This window comes from Eretmochelys imbricata, unplaced genomic scaffold, assembly GCF_965152235.1.
Source record: "Eretmochelys imbricata isolate rEreImb1 unplaced genomic scaffold, rEreImb1.hap1 Scaffold_34, whole genome shotgun sequence".
Classification (NCBI taxonomy): domain Eukaryota; kingdom Metazoa; phylum Chordata; order Testudines; family Cheloniidae; genus Eretmochelys; species Eretmochelys imbricata.
In genome coordinates, this window is record NW_027554346.1 from 174553 (window position 1) to 193570 (window position 19018).

Genomic DNA, 19018 nt, shown 5'->3' on the forward strand with positions numbered 1-19018 from the left:
GTGTTAGTTACAAATGGTTGTAATGAAGTTGTGAGCTGAGGTGCTCTTACAACAGGAGAAACGATATGTTAACATTGAGGGGATAGCTAACTGGTAATGTTAAGGGGTAGGTAAAACGTATTAACTGAGTTTGTCAGGACGTCAGATTTTACACCCGTATCCCCAGCATCTAACGCTGGCTGTGTTACCCATAGGAGCCGGCCCGGTCCCCAGCCCTGCCCTGTGTGAGTAGCCTCCAGGCCTCGGCCTGCCTGCTCAATCAAGCCCAAGCTTCGCTGGAAACCCTGGAGCGCCGCTTTGCCTCTGTCATCCAGGCCCTGCAGGACTTCGTCAGCCTCCAGGGGGCGCGCCCGGCCCGGCCCTGCTGCGGCAGGCGTGGGGCTGGCCAAGCAGGGGCCCCACAGGCATGCTGCAGCCTGGGGGCCCTGCAAGGGTCTGGCCGGCCACCCATGGCCCCAGCAGGTGAGTCACACTTCTCCCAGCCTCCCCCCACTAGAGCACAGCAGGTGGGTCTCCCCTGGCTGGGCTCCACCGAGCTTTGTGGATGGGGGTAGCAGGCAGCCCCCCTCCCGGAGCCCCAGCCATGCTGCTCTCGCTGCCAACTTTGGGATCCCGGGGTGCCTGGCTGACAGCACTAAGGAGCAGCACAGTGCCTGCCCAGCAGTGCTGGCCCCCCACCCCATGGCTATTAACCCTCCCCCTGCCAGGCCTGCCCAGCACGCCCTCCCGCCATTCAGGGCCCCTCCTCCCCCCCCGACTCCTGCAGCCCCCACAGGCCAGGGCAGAGTCCCACACTGACCGGGTCCCTCCTCCTCAGGTGAGCACAGCGGGGCCAGTGCGGGGCCCGAGGGTCGTCCCCTGCAGACCCTCATCGATTTCTCTGCCTGGGTACGAACGCAGGAGCAGCAGCAGGTAAGGGAGAGAGGGGAGGGGAGGGGCCCCCCCAGGGGAGGGGCCCCCCCACCCCCGATCTGCCACCATCACAGACTCCCCCCCCTTGTCTGTCTGCAGGGCCTGGGATGCTCCAAGTCAGCCCATGAACCCGCCCTGGACAGCTCCTTTGGCACCCTGCAGTCGTGAGTGGCCAGGGAGCCCTGCATTGCGGGGGGAAGCAGAGGCCAGCGCTCCCCTCAGCATTTTACCCAGCAGCCTCTGCTGCAGTCCCCCAAGGAGAACCACCCTAGAGCACACGTTATGGGGAGCAGCACCCTATTGGGTGCACATGCTTGACCCTGGCTCAGGTCCACGTTTTACCCAGCAGCCCCAGCTGCAGGCTGAGGCATGGGGGTAGCAGGGAGGTGAGGGATGCTGGGGCTGGAGAGTGGGTGTAACGTGGGGGGAGGGGGGTGGCTTGAGAGAGCCGGCCACTACTTGCTGCAGCAGCTGTGGGGGACACCCTGTGTGGGGGGCTGGACCACTCCTACCTCCCTGCTAACCCGCCCCTACTCCCCAGGCTGGACCTGCTGCAGGAGATCATCGACGAGCTGAAGGGCAGGGGAGATGCCAGGACCAGGCGGCCGGCGGGCAGGGAGCAGAGCAGGTAGGGACAGTGCCCCTCACCCAGCAAGGGGACCTTCCCCCTGCCCTGCCACCCTCCACTAACCCCAGCTCCCCCGTCTAGGGCAGCACGGCCGAAGAGGACAGCTTGGCCCCATGCAGCAGCTGAGAGTGGCACCGTGCCCCTGCACCAGGACAGCTGGGGTGCAGGAGGAAGGGGGCTTGGGCCTCCCTCTAAGAGATAGATGGCCAAGATCTGCCACCCCCTCGTTCACTAATAAATAGCCTGGCCAGAGCCGGGGGCTGTGTGCAATGAGAGGGTACCCCCCCCACGCCCCCAGCATCTAGCCAGAGCCCCCGGCCAAGGACTTCCAGCCAGAGACACATCCCCCACACAGCTGGATGCTGGGGGCCAGCCCCAGCCCAGGGCTCCTGCTTCTTCCGTTTATTGTAAAACCGAGGAGGATGCAGGGACATTGCAGCTGGGGGGGCCCCCAGTCAGTAACAGGAGAGCTGCAGAGAGGGTCTCCTACCCCAGCCCCCCAAGACAGGTGCCAATCATCCCCACCACATCCTCATCCCCACTGATAGGAACCTCGGGCTGACTCCTCCCTTTCCCAGGCCCTGGGGCTGACGGGAGACTCAGGCCGGCCCCTGCTTTCATAGCTCAGCGCCAGACACCTCCCACCCCTGCACAGTACAAGTTACACTATTGACAGAGCCCCCCTGCCCTGCCCTGCCAGCACCTGCTCCCCAGCCCCCCGGCTTGCAGTCTGGGCTGGCCCCCTGGCATGGCTGGCTCAGCTGGGGGGCTGACTTTGCACAGGCCCGGCGCCCGCCCCACCAGCTGCAGCAGGCGCTGGGTGAGATAGAGGCTGGCAGGGCGGCGTGACAGCAGCTGCAGGAGTGGGTCTGGGCACAGCGAGACGGACAGCACCTGCAGAGGGGGGCAGGGAAGGAGAGAAGGGCTGTCAGGGGCTGGAGCTGGGTGGTTCTGCCACACCCCCAGGCACTCACCTCCCCACCTGTGCCCCCATCACAGCCACACCCCAAGGCGGGACCCCTCCCCCCCAGGGCAGGCTGCCCCCCGGCTGACCTTGCCGCTGCGGCACACCCCCACGAGGCCGTGCCGGGGGGGGTCGGGCACCGTGGCGAAGACGATGTCCCAGGCCAGCTGGACGCGGTGCAGGGGCTGGGCGGTCTCCACGTCGGCCAGGAAGAGCAGGGCGTGCTTGGTGAGCACCAGTGCCAGGCCCAGCCGCGGGGCAAACTGCGGGGAGGGGAGGAGAGGGCCTGGGGTCACACACGCGCAGAGAGCCCCACACTGCTGGCAGGCTCCCTCAGCAACCCTCCTACCCCCAGAGAGCCTCCCTTCCCTCCCAGGGACCCACCCCACACCCTGCTCACCTGCACGGCGCTGGGGAAGTCCCCGGGCTGGGCACCCTTGAAGGCCAGGCTGGATCGGGCACTGAGCAGGGCAGCGTTCCCTGGCTGGTGCGGGCCCAGCTCCACCACGTGGAACTGAGAGAGAGCGGGGGGGAGGGGGGGTCAGACGGATGCAGCCCTTCCCCAGACCCCGTCTGTCACCTGCCTGCCCCTGCCCGCCCCACCTTTCCACTCCCGCCCACCCAGGCACCACCCACACCCTCCGGGAGCCAGCCCCACCTTTCCACTCCCGCCCTCCCCAGGCACCACCCACACCCTCCGGGAGCCAGCCCCAACTTTCCACTCCCGCCCACCCAGGCACCACCCACACCCTCCGGGAGCCAGCCCCACCTTTCCACTCCCGCCCACCCAGGCACCACCCACACCCTCCGGGAGCCAGCCCCCGCCCGCCCCACCTTTCCACTCCCGCCCACCCAGGCACCACCCACACCCTCCGGGAGCCAGCCCCACCTTTCCACTCCCGCCCACCCAGGCACCACCCACACCCTCCGGGAGCCAGCCCCACCTTTCCACTCCCGCCCACCCAGGCACCACCCACACCCTCCGGGAGCCAGCCCCACCTTTCCACTCCCGCCCACCCAGGCACCACCCACACCCTCCGGGAGCCAGCCCCCGCCCGCCCCACCTTTCCACTCCCGCCCACCCAGGCACCACCCACACCCTCCGGGAGCCAGCCCCACCTTTCCACTCCCGCCCACCCAGGCACCACCCACACCCTCCCGGAGCCAGCCCCCGCCTGCCCCACCTTTCCACTCCCGCCCTCCCCAGGCACCACCCACACCCTCCGGGAGCCAGCCCCACCTTTCCACTCCCGCCCACCCAGGCACCACCCACACCCTCCGGGAGCCAGCCCCACCTTTCCACTCCCGCCCACCCAGGCACCACCCACACCCTCCGGGAGCCAGCCCCACCTTTCCACTCCCGCCCACCCAGGCACCACCCACACCCTCCGGGAGCCAGCCCCCGCCTGCCCCACCTTTCCACTCCCGCCCTCCCCAGGCACCACCCACACCCTCCGGGAGCCAGCCCCACCTTTCCACTCCTGCCCACCCAGGCACCACCCACACCCTCCGGGAGCCAGCCCCACCTTTCCACTCCCGCCCACCCAGGCACCACCCACACCCTCCGGGAGCCAGCCCCACCTTTCCACTCCCGCCCTCCCCAGGCACCACCCACACCCTCCGGGAGCCAGCCCCACCTTTCCACTCCCGCCCACCCAGGCACCACCCACACCCTCCGGGAGCCAGCCCCCGCCTGCCCCACCTTTCCACTCCCGCCCTCCCCAGGCACCACCCACACCCTCCGGGAGCCAGCCCCACCTTTCCACTCCTGCCCACCCAGGCACCACCCACACCCTCCGGGAGCCAGCCCCACCTTTCCACTCCCGCCCACCCAGGCACCACCCACACCCTCCGGGAGCCAGCCCCACCTTTCCACTCCCGCCCTCCCCAGGCACCACCCACACCCTCCGGGAGCCAGCCCCAACTTTCCACTCCCGCCCACCCAGGCACCACCCACACCCTCCGGGAGCCAGCCCCCGCCTGCCCCACCTTTCCACTCCCGCCCACCCAGGCACCACCCACACCCTCCGGGAGCCAGCCCCCGCCTGCCCCACCTTTCCACTCCCGCCCACCCAGGCACCACCCACACCCTCCGGGAGCCAGCCCCACCTTTCCACTCCCGCCCTCCCCAGGCACCACCCACACCCTCCGGGAGCCAGCCCCACCTTTCCACTCCCGCCCTCCCCAGGCACCACCCACACCCTCCGGGAGCCAGCCCCACCTTTCCACTCCCGCCCACCCAGGCACCATCCACACCCTCCGGGAGCCAGCCCCCGCCTGCCCCACCTTTCCACTCCCGCCCTCCCCAGGCACCACCCACACCCTCCGGGAGCCAGCCCCACCTTTCCACTCCCGCCCACCCCAGGCACCACCCACACCCTCCGGGAGCCAGACCCCACCTGCCCCACCTTTCCACTCCCGCCCACCCAGGCACCACCCACACCCTCCAGGAGCCAGGCCCCGCCTGCCCCACCTTTCCACTCCCACCCACCCAGGCACCACCCACACCGTCCGGGAGCCAGCCCCACCTTTCCACTCCCGCCCACCCAGGCACCACCCACACCCTCCGGGAGCCAGCCCCACCTTTCCACTCCCGCCCTCCCCAGGCACCACCCACACCCTCCGGGAGCCAGCCCCACCTTTCCACTCCCGCCCACCCCAGGCACCACCCACACCCTCCGGGAGCCAGCCCCACCTTTCCACTCCCGCCCACCCAGGCACCACCCACACCCTCCGGGAGCCAGCCCCCGCCTGCCCCACCTTTCCACTCCCGCCCTCCCCAGGCACCACCCACACCCTCCGGGAGCCAGCCCCACCTTTCCACTCCCGCCCACCCCAGGCACCACCCACACCCTCCGGGAGCCAGACCCCGCCTGCCCCACCTTTCCACTCCCGCCCACCCAGGCATCACCCACACCCTCCGGGAGCCAGCCCCCGCCTGCCCCACCTTTCCACTCCCACCCTCCCCAGGCACCACCCACACCCTCCAGGAGCCAGGCCCCGCCTGCCCCACCTTTCCACTCCCACCCACCCAGGCACCACCCACACCGTCCGGGAGCCAGCCCCACCTTTCCACTCCCGCCCACCCAGGCACCACCCACACCTTCCGGGAGCCAGCCCCACCTTTCCACTCCCGCCCACCCCAGGCACCACCCACACCCTCCGGGAGCCAGCCCCACTTTTCCACTCCCGCCCACCCCAGGCACCACCCACACCTTCCGGGAGCCAGCCCCCGCCTGCCCCACCTTTCCACTCCCGCCCACCCCAGGCACCACCCACACCTTCCGGGAGCCAGCTCCACCTTTCCACTCCCGCCCACCCCAGGCACCACCCACACCCTCCGGGAGCCAGCCCCACCTTTCCACTCCCGCCCACCCCAGGCACCACCCACACCTTCCGGGAGCCAGCCCCCGCCTGCCCCACCTTTCCACTCCCGCCCACCCCAGGCACCACCCACACCTTCCGGGAGCCAGCTCCACCTTTCCACTCCCGCCCACCCCAGGCACCACCCACACCCTCCGGGAGCCAGCCCCACCTTTCCACTCCCGCCCACCCCAGGCACCACCCACACCTTCCGGGAGCCAGCCCCCGCCTGCCCCACCTTTCCACTCCCGCCCACCCCAGGCACCACCCACACCTTCCGGGAGCCAGCCCCACCTTTCCACTCCCGCCCACCCCAGGCACCACCCACACCCTCCAGGAGCCAGGCCCCGCCTGCCCCACCTTTCCACTCCCGCCCACCCCAGGCACCACCCACACCCTCCGGGAGCCAAGCCCCGCCCACCCCAGGCACCACCCACACCCTCTGGGAGCCAGGCCCCGCCCACCCCAGGCACCACCCACACCCTCCGGGAGCCAGGCCCCACCTGCCCCACCTTTTCACTCCCACCCACATCAGGCACCACCCACACCCTCCGGGAGCCAGCCCCACCTTTCCACTCCCGCCCACCCCAGGCACCACCCACACCCTCCGGGAGCCAGCCCCACCTTTCCACTCCCGCCCACCCCAGGCACCACCCACACCTTCCGGGAGCCAGCCCCACCTTTCCACTCCCGCCCACCCAGGCACCACCCACACCCTCCGGGAGCCAGCCCCCGCCTGCCCCACCTTTCCACTCCCGCCCTCCCCAGGCCCCACCCACAGCCTCCGGGAGCCCTGGCCTGCTACGCACCTGCCCGTTGCGCTCCGTGCCGTGCCGGACGGCGGCCAGCAGGGCGGAGGAGGGGTGGGGGTTCCTGGAGAAGCTGTGCCGGGGCAGCCCCACCGCCTGGGCCTCGATGACCTGGGAGAGCCGCCCCCCCCGCCAGTGCAGCTGGGTCAGCCCCACCACCTGGCCCTTCTGGGGAGAGACGCGGGGTCAGCCAGGCAGAGGGGCCGCGGGGATCCTGGGGGCGGCAGGCGAGGGGAGGCCCTTACCTGGTCCAGGCCCAGGGTGGACAGCGCCAGCCAGAGCCCGCTGGCGTCCCGCTGGTAGCCCACCACCTCCGTGCGCCTCAGCTGCTCATGGCGGCGGAACTGGCGCCGCGGCTTCGGGCCTGCCGGCCCAGGGGGGTAGAGGCTCCAGTTAGGAGCTGAGAGAGCCCTCCGCCCACCCCCCACAGCCCTTCCCCCGCCCGACCCCCCCACGCCGACCAGCCCCCCTTCCCACGGCACCCCCGTGCCAACCAGCTCCCCCCTTCCCACGGCACCCCCGTCCAAATCCCCCCGCACCAACCAGCCCCCCCTTCCCACGGCACCCCCTGTCCAACCCCCCTGTGCCAACCCCCCCCACGCCGACCAGCTCCCCCTCCCACGGCAACCCCCCCCACGCCGACCAGCTCCCCCTTCCCACGGCACCCCCATGCCAACCCCCCCCACGCCGACCAGCCCCCCCTTCCCACGGCACCCCCGTCCAAATCCCCCCGCACCAACCCGCCCCCCCTTCCCACGGCACCCCCGTCCAACCCCCCTGTGCCAACCCCCCCCACGCCGACCAGCTCCCCCTTCCCACGGCACCCCCTGTCCAACCCCCCTGTGCCAACCCCCCCCACGCCGACCAGCTCCCCCTTCCCACAGCACCCCCTGTCCAACCCCCCCCACGCCGACCAGCTCCCCCTTCCCACGGCACCCCCATGCCAACCCCCCCCACGCCGACCAGCCCCCCCTTCCCACGGCACCCCCGTCCAAATCCCCCCGCACCAACCAGCCCCCCCTTCCCACGGCACCCCCTGTCCAACCCCCCTGTGCCAACCCCCCCACGCCGACCAGCTCCCCCTTCCCACGGCACCCCCGTGCCAACCCCCCCCACGCCGACCAGCTCCCCCTTCCCACGGCACCCCCGTCCAAATCCCCCCACACCAACCAGCCCCCCCTTCCCACGGCACCCCCTGTCCAACCCCCCTGTGCCAACCCCCCCCACGCCGACCAGCTCCCCCTCCCACGGCACCCCCCCCCACGCCGACCAGCTCCCCCTTCCCACGGCACCCCCATGCCAATCCCCCCCACGCCGACCAGCCCCCCCTTCCCACGGCACCCCCGTCCAAATCCCCCCGCACCAACCCGCCCCCCCTTCCCACGGCACCCCCTGTCCAACCCCCCTGTGCCAACCCCCCCACGCCGACCAGCTCCCCCTTCCCACGGCACCCCCGTGCCAACCCCCCCCCACGCCGACCAGCTCCCCCTTCCCACGGCACCCCCTGTCCAACCCCCCTGTGCCAACCCCCCCCACACCGACCAGCTCCCCCTCCCACGGCACCCCCCCCACGCCGACCAGCTCCCCCTTCCCACGGCACCCCCATGCCAATCCCCCCCACGCCGACCAGCCCCCCCTTCCCACGGCACCCCCGTCCAAATCCCCCCGCACCAACCCGCCCCCCCTTCCCACGGCACCCCCTGTCCAACCCCCCTGTGCCAACCCCCCCCACACCGACCAGCTCCCCCTTCCCACGGCACCCCCTGTCCAACCCCCCTGTGCCAACCCCCCCCACACCGACCAGCTCCCCCTTCCCACAGCACCCCCTGTCCAACCCCCCCCACGCCAACCAGCTCCCCCTTCCCACGGCACCCCCTGTCCAACCCCCCCCACGCCAACCAGCTCCCCCCTTCCCACGGCACCTCCTGTCCAACCCCCCCCACGCCAACCAGCCCCCCCTTCCCACGGCACCCCCGTCCAAATCCCCCCGCACCAACCCGCCCCCCCTTCCCACGGCACCCCCTGTCCAACCCCCCTGTGCCAACCCCCCCCACGCCGACCAGCTCCCCCTTCCCACGGCACCCCCGTGCCAACCCCCCCCACGCCGACCAGCTCCCCCTTCCCACAGCACCCCCTGTCCAACCCCCCTGTGCCAACCCCCCCCACGCCGACCAGCTCCCCCTCCCACGGCAACCCCCCCCACGCCGACCAGCTCCCCCTTCCCACGGCACCCCCATGCCAACCCCCCCCACGCCGACCAGCCCCCCCTTCCCACGGCACCCCCGTCCAAATCCCCCCGCACCAACCCGCCCCCCCTTCCCACGGCACCCCCTGTCCAACCCCCCTGTGCCAACCCCCCCCACGCCGACCAGCTCCCCCTTCCCACGGCACCCCCTGTCCAACCCCCCTGTGCCAACCCCCCCCACGCCGACCAGCTCCCCCTTCCCACGGCACCTCCTGTCCAACCCCCCCCACGCCGACCAGCTCCCCCTTCCCACGGCACCTCCTGTCCAACCCCCCCCACGCCGACCAGCTCCCCCTTCCCACGGCACCTCCTGTCCAACCCCCCCCACGCCGACCAGCTCCCCTTCCCACGGCACCCCCATGCCAACCCCCCCCACGCCGATCAGCTCCCCCTTCCCACGGCACCCCCATGCCAACCCCCCCACGCCAACCAGCTCCCCCTTCCCACGGCACCCCCGTGCCAACCCCCCCCCACGCGAACCAGCTCCCCCTTCCCACGGCACCCCCGTGCCAACCCCCCCCCACGCCAACCAGCTCCCCCTTCCCACGGCACCCCCTGTCCAACCCCCCCCACGCCGACCAGCTCCCCCTTCCCACGGCACCTCCTGTCCAACCCCCCCCACGCCGACCAGCTCCCCTTCCCACGGCACCTCCTGTCCAACCCCCCCCACGCCGACCAGCTCCCCCTTCCCACGGCACCTCCTGTCCAACCCCCCCCACGCCGACCAGCTCCCCTTCCCACGGCACCCCCATGCCAACCCCCCCCCACGCCGATCAGCTCCCCCTTCCCACGGCACCCCCATGCCAACCCCCCCACGCCAACCAGCTCCCCCTTCCCACGGCACCCCCGTGCCAACCCCCCCCACGCGAACCAGCTCCCCCTTCCCACGGCACCCCCGTGCCAACCCCCCCCCCACGCCAACCAGCTCCCCCTTCCCACGGCACCTCCTGTCCAACCCCCCCCACGCCAACCAGCTCCCCCTTCCCGTGGCACCCCCGTGCCAACCAGCCTCCCCTTCCCACAGCACCCCCTGTGCCAACCCCCCAGTGCCCACCAGCCCCCCCTTCCCATGGCACCCCCTGCCTGCCCCCCCAACCATGCCAACCAGCCCCCCTCCCCCACAAGGCCCCCAGGCTAGCCCCCCCATTGACCAGCCCACCCTCCTCCCAGGGCGCCCAGCAGCTCCCCAGCGGGGGGTGCCCAGCAGCGTGCTCACGGCTGAGGGCCCAGTGGAACACCTCCTCCTCCGTCACCAGCGCCAGCGTCTCGGGCTCCAGCCACGCCCAGAACTCCAGGGGGTGGGCAAACGTCCACTGCCAGTGCAGGCAGCGCTGTGCCACGTCGAACACCTGTGCCACACGGCCCGCTGGGGGCCCAGGCGGGTCAGAGCCCCGGGGCCGAGACGGGGCCCAGCCCCGGGGCCCCGCCCCACGGCCCGCCAGGGCCCAGCCCCGGGGCCCAGGCGGGTCAATTGAGCCATGGGGGAGGTGAGGTGAGGACCCCCATTGTTGTGCAGTGAGGACATGGGGCTGAGGGTCAGGCCAGGACCTCCATGGGGAGCGGATGCCATTACCAGTCAGCCCGGAACACCCCTCCCTCCCTCTTCCCTGGCCTGGGGGTCTGGCCCCACTGCCCCCTCGAGACCTCCTGTACCTCGTAGGGCCAGCAGGGGCTGGCTGGGGTGGGCCAGTGCGCCCTGGGCCTGGTGCAGGGGCCAGCTGCGGGTGGCTGGGCCGTGGGGCTCACGCAGGTCGAGCAGGGTGACCCGGGCCCCGGCGGGGTCTTGCGGGGGGCTATGCCGGGCGCAGAGACGCCAGGGTGCGGAGAGAGTGACGCGAGGGTAGGTGATCTGCTCCGCGGGGATGCCGTGGTGCTGCAGCTGGGGGGAAGAGAGGGGTTAGAGGGGCACCAGCACCTAGGGTCACCCCCATAGAGGTCACCCACCCACAGTCCAGAGCCTTTCTGCCCCAGACACAGCTGTGCATCCTCAGGGGTCCCCCAGCCCAGGGGTCCCCCCTTCTCCAGACACTCTTCCCTCAGGGATCACCACTTCCTTCCCCAGCACAGGTCACCCCCCAAAGCCCTCCCCCTTACCTGGGTCAGCACCTCCACCCACACAGGGGACTCGCCCATGGCTGAGCGGGCAGGTCAGCCCAGGGCCAGGGAGAGGAGGGACCCGACTGGCTGGGGCAGCAGTGCAGAGAGCTCACCCCGGGGGGTCCTAGGCACCCAGCAGAGCAAGATACCCTACACCCCAGGGAAACCCCCTCCCCTGCTTCCTAGCTCCCTGCTTGGCCTCCACAGGGGACTGATATAGCCCCTCCCCCGGCACTGCCCAGCCACACCCTGCTGCAATCAGCGCTAACGAGCGGGTGGAGCCCACCCTCTGACAACATCACAGAGAGCCGCTTGGGACCCAGGAGTCCCGGCTTCCAGGCCCCCTGCTCTAGCTCACCAGGCCCCGGCGCAGGAAAGAACCCAGGAGTCCTGGGTCACAGACCTGCACTGGAGTTCCCAGCACTTCCCCCCACTTCTCTCCAGGACTCACAGTGGGAGACACACGGTGTATGGGGGGCCCCCACTGTCCTACGTGCTACCTGCTTCTGCAGGGTCCCAGCCTCCGTGGTCTGCGTTGGGGAGCAGGGCCAGCGGGTGTGAGAGCACTGGGGATCGGGGCCTGAATCTGAGCCAGCAGCCCGGCCCGGGCCCTGGTGTGAACTGACCCTTCAGCCCAAGGGCCTTAACTCCGCCACAGGGCATTGGATCCCACTGCTCACGTCACTGGGGATGGAGCGAGATCGGGGGCCCCCTCTGGCCGGGCGTGGACCCCCGGGGAGCGAGATCGGGGGCCCCCTCGGGCCGGGCGCGGCGCAGACCCCCGGGGAGCGAGATCGGGGGCCCCCTCGAGCCGGGCGCGGACCCCCGGGGAGCGAGATCGGGGGCCCCCTCGGGCCGGGCGCAGACCCCCGGGGAGCGAGATCGGGGGCCCCCTCGCGCGCGGCGCGGACCCCTGGGGAGCGAGATCGGGGGCCCCTCGGGCCGGGCGCAGACCCCCGGGGAGCGAGATCGGGGCCCCCTTGGGCCGGGCGCGGCGCGGACCCCTGGGGAGCGAGATCGGGGGCCCCTCGGGCCGGGCGCAGACCCCCTGGGGAGCGAGATCGGGGGCCCCTCGGGCCGGGCGCAGACCCCCGGGGAGCGAGATCGGGGCCCCCTCGGGCCGGGCGCGGCGTGGACCCCCGGGGAGCGAGATCGGGGGCCCCTCGGGCCGGCGCGGACCCCCGGGGAGCGAGATCGGGGCCCCCTTGGGCCGGGCGCGGCGCGGACCCCCGGGGAGCGAGATCGGGGGCCTCCTCGCGCGCGGCGCGGACCCCTGGGGAGCGAGATCGGGGGCCCCTCGGGCCGGGCGCAGACCCCCGGGGAGTGAGATCGGGGGCCCCCTCGGGCCGGGCGCGGCGCAGACCCCCTGGGGAGCGAGATCGGGGGCCCCCTCGGGCCGGGCGCAGACCCCCGGGGAGCGAGATCGGGGGCCCCCTCGGGCCGGGCGCGGACCCCCGGGGAGCGAGATCGGGGGCCCCTCGGGCCGGGCGCAGACCCCCGGGGAGCGAGATCGGGGCCCCCTCGGGCCGGGCGTGGCGCGGACCCCCGGGGAGCGAGATCGGGGGCCCCTCGGGCCGGGCGCAGACCCCCGGGGAGCGAGATCGGGGGCCCCCTCGGGCCGGGCGCGGCGCGGACCCCCGGGGAGCGAGATCGGGGGCCCCTCGGGCCGGGCGCAGACCCCCGGGGAGCGAGATCGGGGGCCCCCTCGGGCCGGGCGCGGCGCAGACCCCCTGGGGAGCGAGATCGGGGGCCCCTCGGGCCGGGCGCAGACCCCCGGGGAGCGAGATCGGGGCCCCCTCGGGCCGGGCGTGGCGCGGACCCCCGGGGAGCGAGATCGGGCTGGCAGGGGGCTGCGGGTTCGTCCATCTTCCTGCAGTGCCACAGATACACGGACCCTCCCACCGCCCCGATCTCAGCCTTCCAGCCCCCTCAGCCCCAGGCCACCCAGGTGCGGGGAGCAATGCCAGGGCGTCGGGGGGATTATCCAGCTCGGCTGCTCGTTTCATTTCACGATATTTCCGGATTAAAAGCTCCCAGGATTGGAGCTGAAGCTGCAATTTAATCTCACCCTCTAATGACAGGCAGCTTCGCCTGGGGAGGACAGGGGGACGGGACCCCCATGCCGGTGCCCCTCCCTCCCGACCCACAGCCCCTGCCAGCCCAGCCCTGCCCCCCAGCTCTGCCGGTGCCCCTCCTTCCCGACCCCCAGCTCCTGCCAGCCCAGCCCTGCCCCCCAGCTCTGCCGGTGCCCCTCCCTCCCGACCCGCAGCCCCTGCCAGCCCAGCCCTGCCCCCCAGCCCTGCCGGTGCCCCTTCCTCCCGACCCCCAGCTCCTGCCAGCCCAGCCCTGCCCCCCAGCTCTGCCGGTGCCCCCTCCCTCCCGACCCGCAGCCCCTGCCAGCCCAGCCCTGCCCCCCAGCCCTGCCGGTGCCCCTCCCTCCCGACCCCCAGCTCCTGCCAGCCCAGCCCTGCCCCCCAGCTCTGCCGGTGCCCCTCCCTCCCGACCCCCAGCTCCTGCCAGCCCAGCCCTGCCCCCCAGCCCTGCCGGTGCCCCTCCCTCCCGACCCGCAGCCCCTGCCAGCCCAGCCCTGCCCCCCAGCTCTGCCGGTGCCCCTCCCTCCCGACCCGCAGCCCCTGCCAGCCCCGCCCTGCCCCCCAGCCCTGCCGGTGCCCCTCCCTCCCGACCCCCAGCCCCTGCCAGCCCAGCCCTGCCCCCCAGCTCTGCCAGTGCCCCTCCCTCCCGACCCGCAGCCCCTGCCAGCCCCGCCCTGCCCCCCCAGCCCTGCCGGTGCCCCTGCCTCACGACTCGCAGCCCCTGCCAGCCCAGCCCTGCCCCCCAGCCCTGCCGGTGCCCCTCCCTCCCGACCCCCAGCTCCTGCCAGCCCAGCCTTGCCCCCCAGCCCTGCCGGTGCCCCTCCTTCTCGACCCCCAGCTCCTGCCAGCCCAGCCTTGCCCCCCAGCCCTGCCGGTGCCCCTCCCTCCCGACCCGCAGCCCCTGCCAGCCCAGCCCTGCCCCCCAGCTCTGCCGGTGCCCCTCCCTCCCGACCCGCAGCCCCTGCCAGCCCCGCCCTGCCCCCCAGCCCTGCCGGTGCCCCTCCCTCCCGACCCCCAGCCCCTGCCAGCCCAGCCCTGCCCCCCAGCTCTGCCGGTGCCCCTCCCTCCCGACCCGCAGCCCCTGCCAGCCCCGCCCTGCCCCCCAGCCCTGCCGGTGCCCCTCCCTCCCGACTCGCAGCCCCTGCCAGCCCAGCCCTGCCCCCCAGCCCTGCTGGTGCCCCTCCCTTCCGACCCCCAGCTCCTGCCAGCCCAGCCCTGCCCCCCAGCTCTGCCGGTGCCCCTCCCTCCCGACCCGAAGCCCCTGCCAGCCCAGCCCTGCCCCCCAGCCCTGCCGGTGGTCCTCCCTCCCGACCCCCAGCTCCTGCCAGCCCAGCCCTGCCCCCCAGCTCTGCCGGTGCCCCTCACTCCCGACCCACAGCCCCTGCCAGCCCAGCCCTGCCCCCCAGCTACCCACGCTAAGCCGGTTATTCCCATCCATATGTTGTCCCCACGGGCTGTGATTATCGTCTCTAAGCCCTTCGCCCTGCGCTCTGGCTGGCCCCCCCCGGCTCCCGCTGCCGGGTTGTAAGCGTGATCCCCTGGCCAAGAAAGCCTCCCTCGGGTGCCTGGGTTCAACGCACGGCTTTTATTGTACACAAGGGCTGCGTGTCTGTGATGGAAGGGCCTGGGGAGGAGAGCTGGGGGGATGGTGGGATCCAGAGAGCCGTGGGGCAGAGGAGAGGGACAGGAAGGGAAGGGCTGTGGGGAGTGCAGGGGGAGGTGTGCGAGCGATGGGGGGGGCTGGAGGTCTGGGGGGACATGGTGTGGGGGAAGGCATGGGAGGGTCGGGGGATAGTTGGTAGGGACGGTGGGGGGGACTGGAGGCAGTGATTTGGGGGTCACTCGTAGTGGTGTCTCGACAGCCAGTTGGGGCTCGACCCCCCCCCAGGGTCAGTCTCTGATCTCGGGGCGGCTCAGTCCCCTCAGCGTGACATCATCTTCACGAACTCTGCAGGGGAAAGACCCCATTAGTACTGATGCCTGGGGCGGGGGATCCCAGCCCCACGGAGCCGCCCCCCAGGGGATCCCAGCCCCCAGGAAGACCTGTGCCACTCACGCCAAGTCACACACAGTTTACCCACAGTCCCCTCTTAGAGCTGGCAGGCCATGACCCTCCAACGCCAGCCCACATCCCTGCCAGGGCCATGGGGCCTGACCCGCACCGGCCGCGTGGGCTCTGGCCGGGCTGCACATTACCCACAGTCCCTTGCCAGGCGCCCCAGCCCACAGGGTGTAGGATACGGCCCTGTCCCTTCAGCCCCCATGGGGGACGGCTCAGGTCCCAGCCGGGGGGCAGATTACCCACAATCCCCCCGGGCGCCCCACGCACCCTCGAAGTCGACGGTCCCGTCCCCGTTGATGTCGGCCTCCTTGACCACGTCGCTGATCTCGGGCAGGGTGAGGCGCTCGCCCATGAGACGCTGCATGGCCAGCTGCAGCTCGTCCAGCGTGATCTCCCCGTCCCCGTTGGTGTCAAACTGCGGGGGGCGGGGGGGAGCAGCCGTCAGGACTCCTGGGTCCTGTCCCCGGCTCAGGTGGGTGGGGCTGGAAGTCAGGATGCCTGGGTTCTCGCTTGGCCCTGGGAGGGGGGTTAGAGCCAGGGGCTGGGAGCCCGGACGCCTGGGTTCTCGCTTGGCCCTGGGAGGGGGGTTAGAGCCAGGGGCTGGGAGCCCGGACGCCTGGGTTCTCTCCTGGCCCTGGGAGGGGGGTTAGAGCCAGGGGCTGGGAGCCCGGACACCTGGGTTCTCGCTTGGCCCTGGGAGGGGGGTTAGAGCCAGGGGCTGGGAGCCCGGACGCCTGGGTTCTCGCTTGGCCCTGGGAGGGGGGTTAGAGCTGGGGGCTGGGAGCCCGGACGCCTGGGTTCTCGCTTGGCCCTGGGAGGGGGGTTAGAGCCAGGGGCTGGGAGCCCGGACGCCTGGGTTCTCGCTTGGCCCTGGGAGGGGGGTTAGAGCCAGGGGCTGGGAGCCCGGACGCCTGGGTTCTCTCCTGGCCCTGGGAGGGTGTGATGAAGTGGGACTGTTCTTAATGTTTCCTCTGAATAGTGTGGGGGTGCCTCAGTTTCCCCTAGGCAGTTCTTAAGTCTCTAGGGGGTGGGGTAAGGGTGTATGATCCTTGCAGAGCCTTAGAGGGCAGGTGTGTGCAGGGGTCTGGACACAGAGAATGGCCGACACCCTGATTCCTGGCCACTGATGGCCTGGGCCCTTCCCCCCTGCAAGGTGAGAGCTAAAGGGTTGGAGAACAAAGGAATCCGGTGACCTCCTGGCCCGGGAAAGGGACAAAGCCCAGAGGAGGAGGGGCTGGAGGGAGTTTCAGTTTGGGGCTGGCTGGGACATGGAGTGAAGGGCAGACGGGGTTGTCTGGATCACTGCCCCCCAAAATAGACCCAGCTGAGGGGTCCTGTTCTCTCAACCTACAAGCTCTGTGTTAGACCATGTTCCTGTTGTCTAATAAACCTCTGTTTTACTGGCTGGCTGAGAGTCACGTCTGACTGCGGAGTTGGGGGGCAGGACCCTCTGGCTTCCCCAGGACCCCCCCTGGGCGGACTCTCTGTGGGAAGCACACGGAGGGGCAGAGGAGGCTGAATGCTCCGAGGTCAGACCCAGGAAGGGGGAGGCCGGGGGAGCTGTGTGTCCTGCAGACAGGCTGCTCCCCGAGAGGAGACTCCCCCAGAGTCCTGCCCAGCTCCGGAGGGAGCAGGTCCAGAGCATCGCCCAGGGCCTCCATGACAGAGGGGGGTTAGAGCCAGGGGCTGGGAGCCCGGACACCTGGGTTCTCTCCTGGCCCTGGGAGGGGGCTTAGAGCTGGGGGCTGGGAGCCCGGAGAGCTGGGGGCTGGGAGCCTGGGCACCTGGGTTCTCTCTCCCTCACCTCCTTGAAGGCGTCCCTCATCTCCTGCAGCCCAATCATCCCAGCAGTCTCGGCCAGCAGCTTGGGTGTCATCAGCTCCACGAAGTCTTCGAAATCCACCCGGCCCCCCACTGCAACGGGAGGCTGGTGTCAGACGGGGTCCCCTGCTAGGAGCCCCGCCCCCTCCCGGGCACCCCCCTGCTCGGAGCCCCGCCCCCATCCCCTCGGCACCCCCCTGCTCGGAGCCCCGCCCCCATCCCCTCGGCACCCCCCTGCTCGGAGCCCTGCCCCCTCCCGGGCACCCCCCTGCTCGGAGCCCCGCCCCCATCCCCTAGGCACCCCCCTGCTCGGAGCCCCGCCCCCCTCCCGGGCACCCCCCTGCTCGGAGCCCCGCCCCCATCCCCTAGGCACCCCCCTGCTCGGAGCCCCGCCCCCATCCCCTAGGCACCCCCCTGCTCGGAGCCCCGCCCCCATCCCCTCGGCAGCCCCCTGCTCGGAGCCCCGCCCCCATCCCCTAGGCACCCCCCTGCTCGGAGCCCCGCCCCCATCCCCTAGGCACCCCCCTGCTCGGAGCCCCGCCCCCATCCCCTAGGCACCCCCCTGCTCGGAGCCCCGCCCCCTCCCGGGCACCCCCCTGCTCGGAGCCCCGCCCCCTCCCGGGCACCCCCCTGCTCGGAGCCCTGCCCCCATCCCCTCGGCAGCCCCCTGGCTCACGGTTCATGTTGATCTGCTGGGAGAGCTCGATGAGCTCCATCTCGGTGGGCATGTAACCCATGGAGCGCATCAGGGTGCCCAGGTCCTTGCAGCCGATCAGCCCGTCCTTGTCCTTGTCGAACTCCGCGAAGGCCTCGCGCAGCTCTGCCGAGGGAACCCGCCGGGCTGAGCCCCCCCCGCCGGGCTGAGCCCCCTCCATGGGGGGGACCCTGCCATCCTGAGCCCCCCCTGCTGTGCTGAGCCCCCTCCGTGGGGGGGAACCCGCCACCCTGAGCTCCCGGGGGGGGAACCCGCCAGGCTGAGCCCCCCCGCTGGGCTGAGCCCCCTCCGTGGGGGGGAACCCGCCACCCTGAGCTCCCGGGGGGGGAACCCGCCAGGCTGAGCCCCCCCGCTGGGCTGAGCCCCCTCCGTGGGGGGGAACCCGCCACCCTGAGCTCCCGGGGGGGGAACCCGCCAGGCTGAGCCCCCCCGCTGGGCTGAGCCCCCTCCATGGGGGGGAACCCGCCACCCTGAGCACTGTGCTGAGCCCCCTCTGTGGGGGGGAACCCACTGTCCTGAGCCCCCTCCATTGGGGGGAACCTGCCGTGCTGCGTCCCCCCTGCCATGCTGAGCCCGCTCCGTGGGGGGGAACCCGCCGCCCTGAGCCCCTGGGGGGGAGAACCCAGGAGTGCTGCCCGCTCCCCACCGCAGCCCAGGACCCAGGAGACCTGGGATTCCTGCAGCACCTGTGTTCCTCTGGGGTTGGGGCTAGTATGGGGGGCTCCTGCGTCCCAGCACCTGTGTACCGACCTACTAGACCCCTCTCCCCTTTGCGCTGCAATGAGAACCCAGGCGTCCGGGCTCACAGCCCCACCCCTCCTTCCCTGCTTTAATCACTAGATCCCACTCCCCTCCCATGGGCGTCTTACCTTCAATTTCGTCTGCTCCCAGCTCCCGGTGCTGGAATAAAGAGACACACTCAGGGACCCAGCCCGGTCCTGCTGGGGAGAGAACCCAGGTGTCCGGACTCTCGGCCTCCTCCCCCAGCTCTAACCCACCAGGCCCCACTCCCCTCCCAGAGCCGGGGAAAGAACCCAGGAGTCCTGGCTCCCCATCTCCCAGATCTAACCCACCAGCCCCCCCATTCCCCTCGCAGAGCCGGGGAGAGAACCCAGGTGTCCTGGCTCCCAGCACCCACCCAGCTCTAACCCACCAGCCCCCACTCCCCTCCCAGAGCCGGGGAGAGAACACAGGCGTCCTGGCTCCCGGCCCCCCTGCTCCCCTCACAGAGAACCAGGTGTCTGACCCCATGCTTCTCGGCGATGCCCTTGCGCAGGAAGATGCAGGCGGGCCCCAGGGCGTTCTGCAT

The 19018-nt window shown here is 71.9% G+C and overlaps 1 protein-coding gene across 1 annotated transcript; it reads right to left on the reverse strand.

Annotated features, from left to right (window-relative positions):
• Positions 1 to 15033: 15033 nt before the first annotated feature.
• On the reverse strand, positions 15034 to 19018 carry CABP5 (calcium binding protein 5). Its single transcript, XM_077806885.1, has 6 exons — positions 18956 to 19018; positions 18579 to 18609; positions 17671 to 17814; positions 16978 to 17087; positions 15441 to 15588; positions 15034 to 15059 (listed from the first exon to the last, which is right to left on the reverse strand). Exons 1-6 carry the CDS (start codon positions 19016 to 19018, stop codon positions 15034 to 15036), a joined length of 522 nt encoding a protein of 173 aa, XP_077663011.1.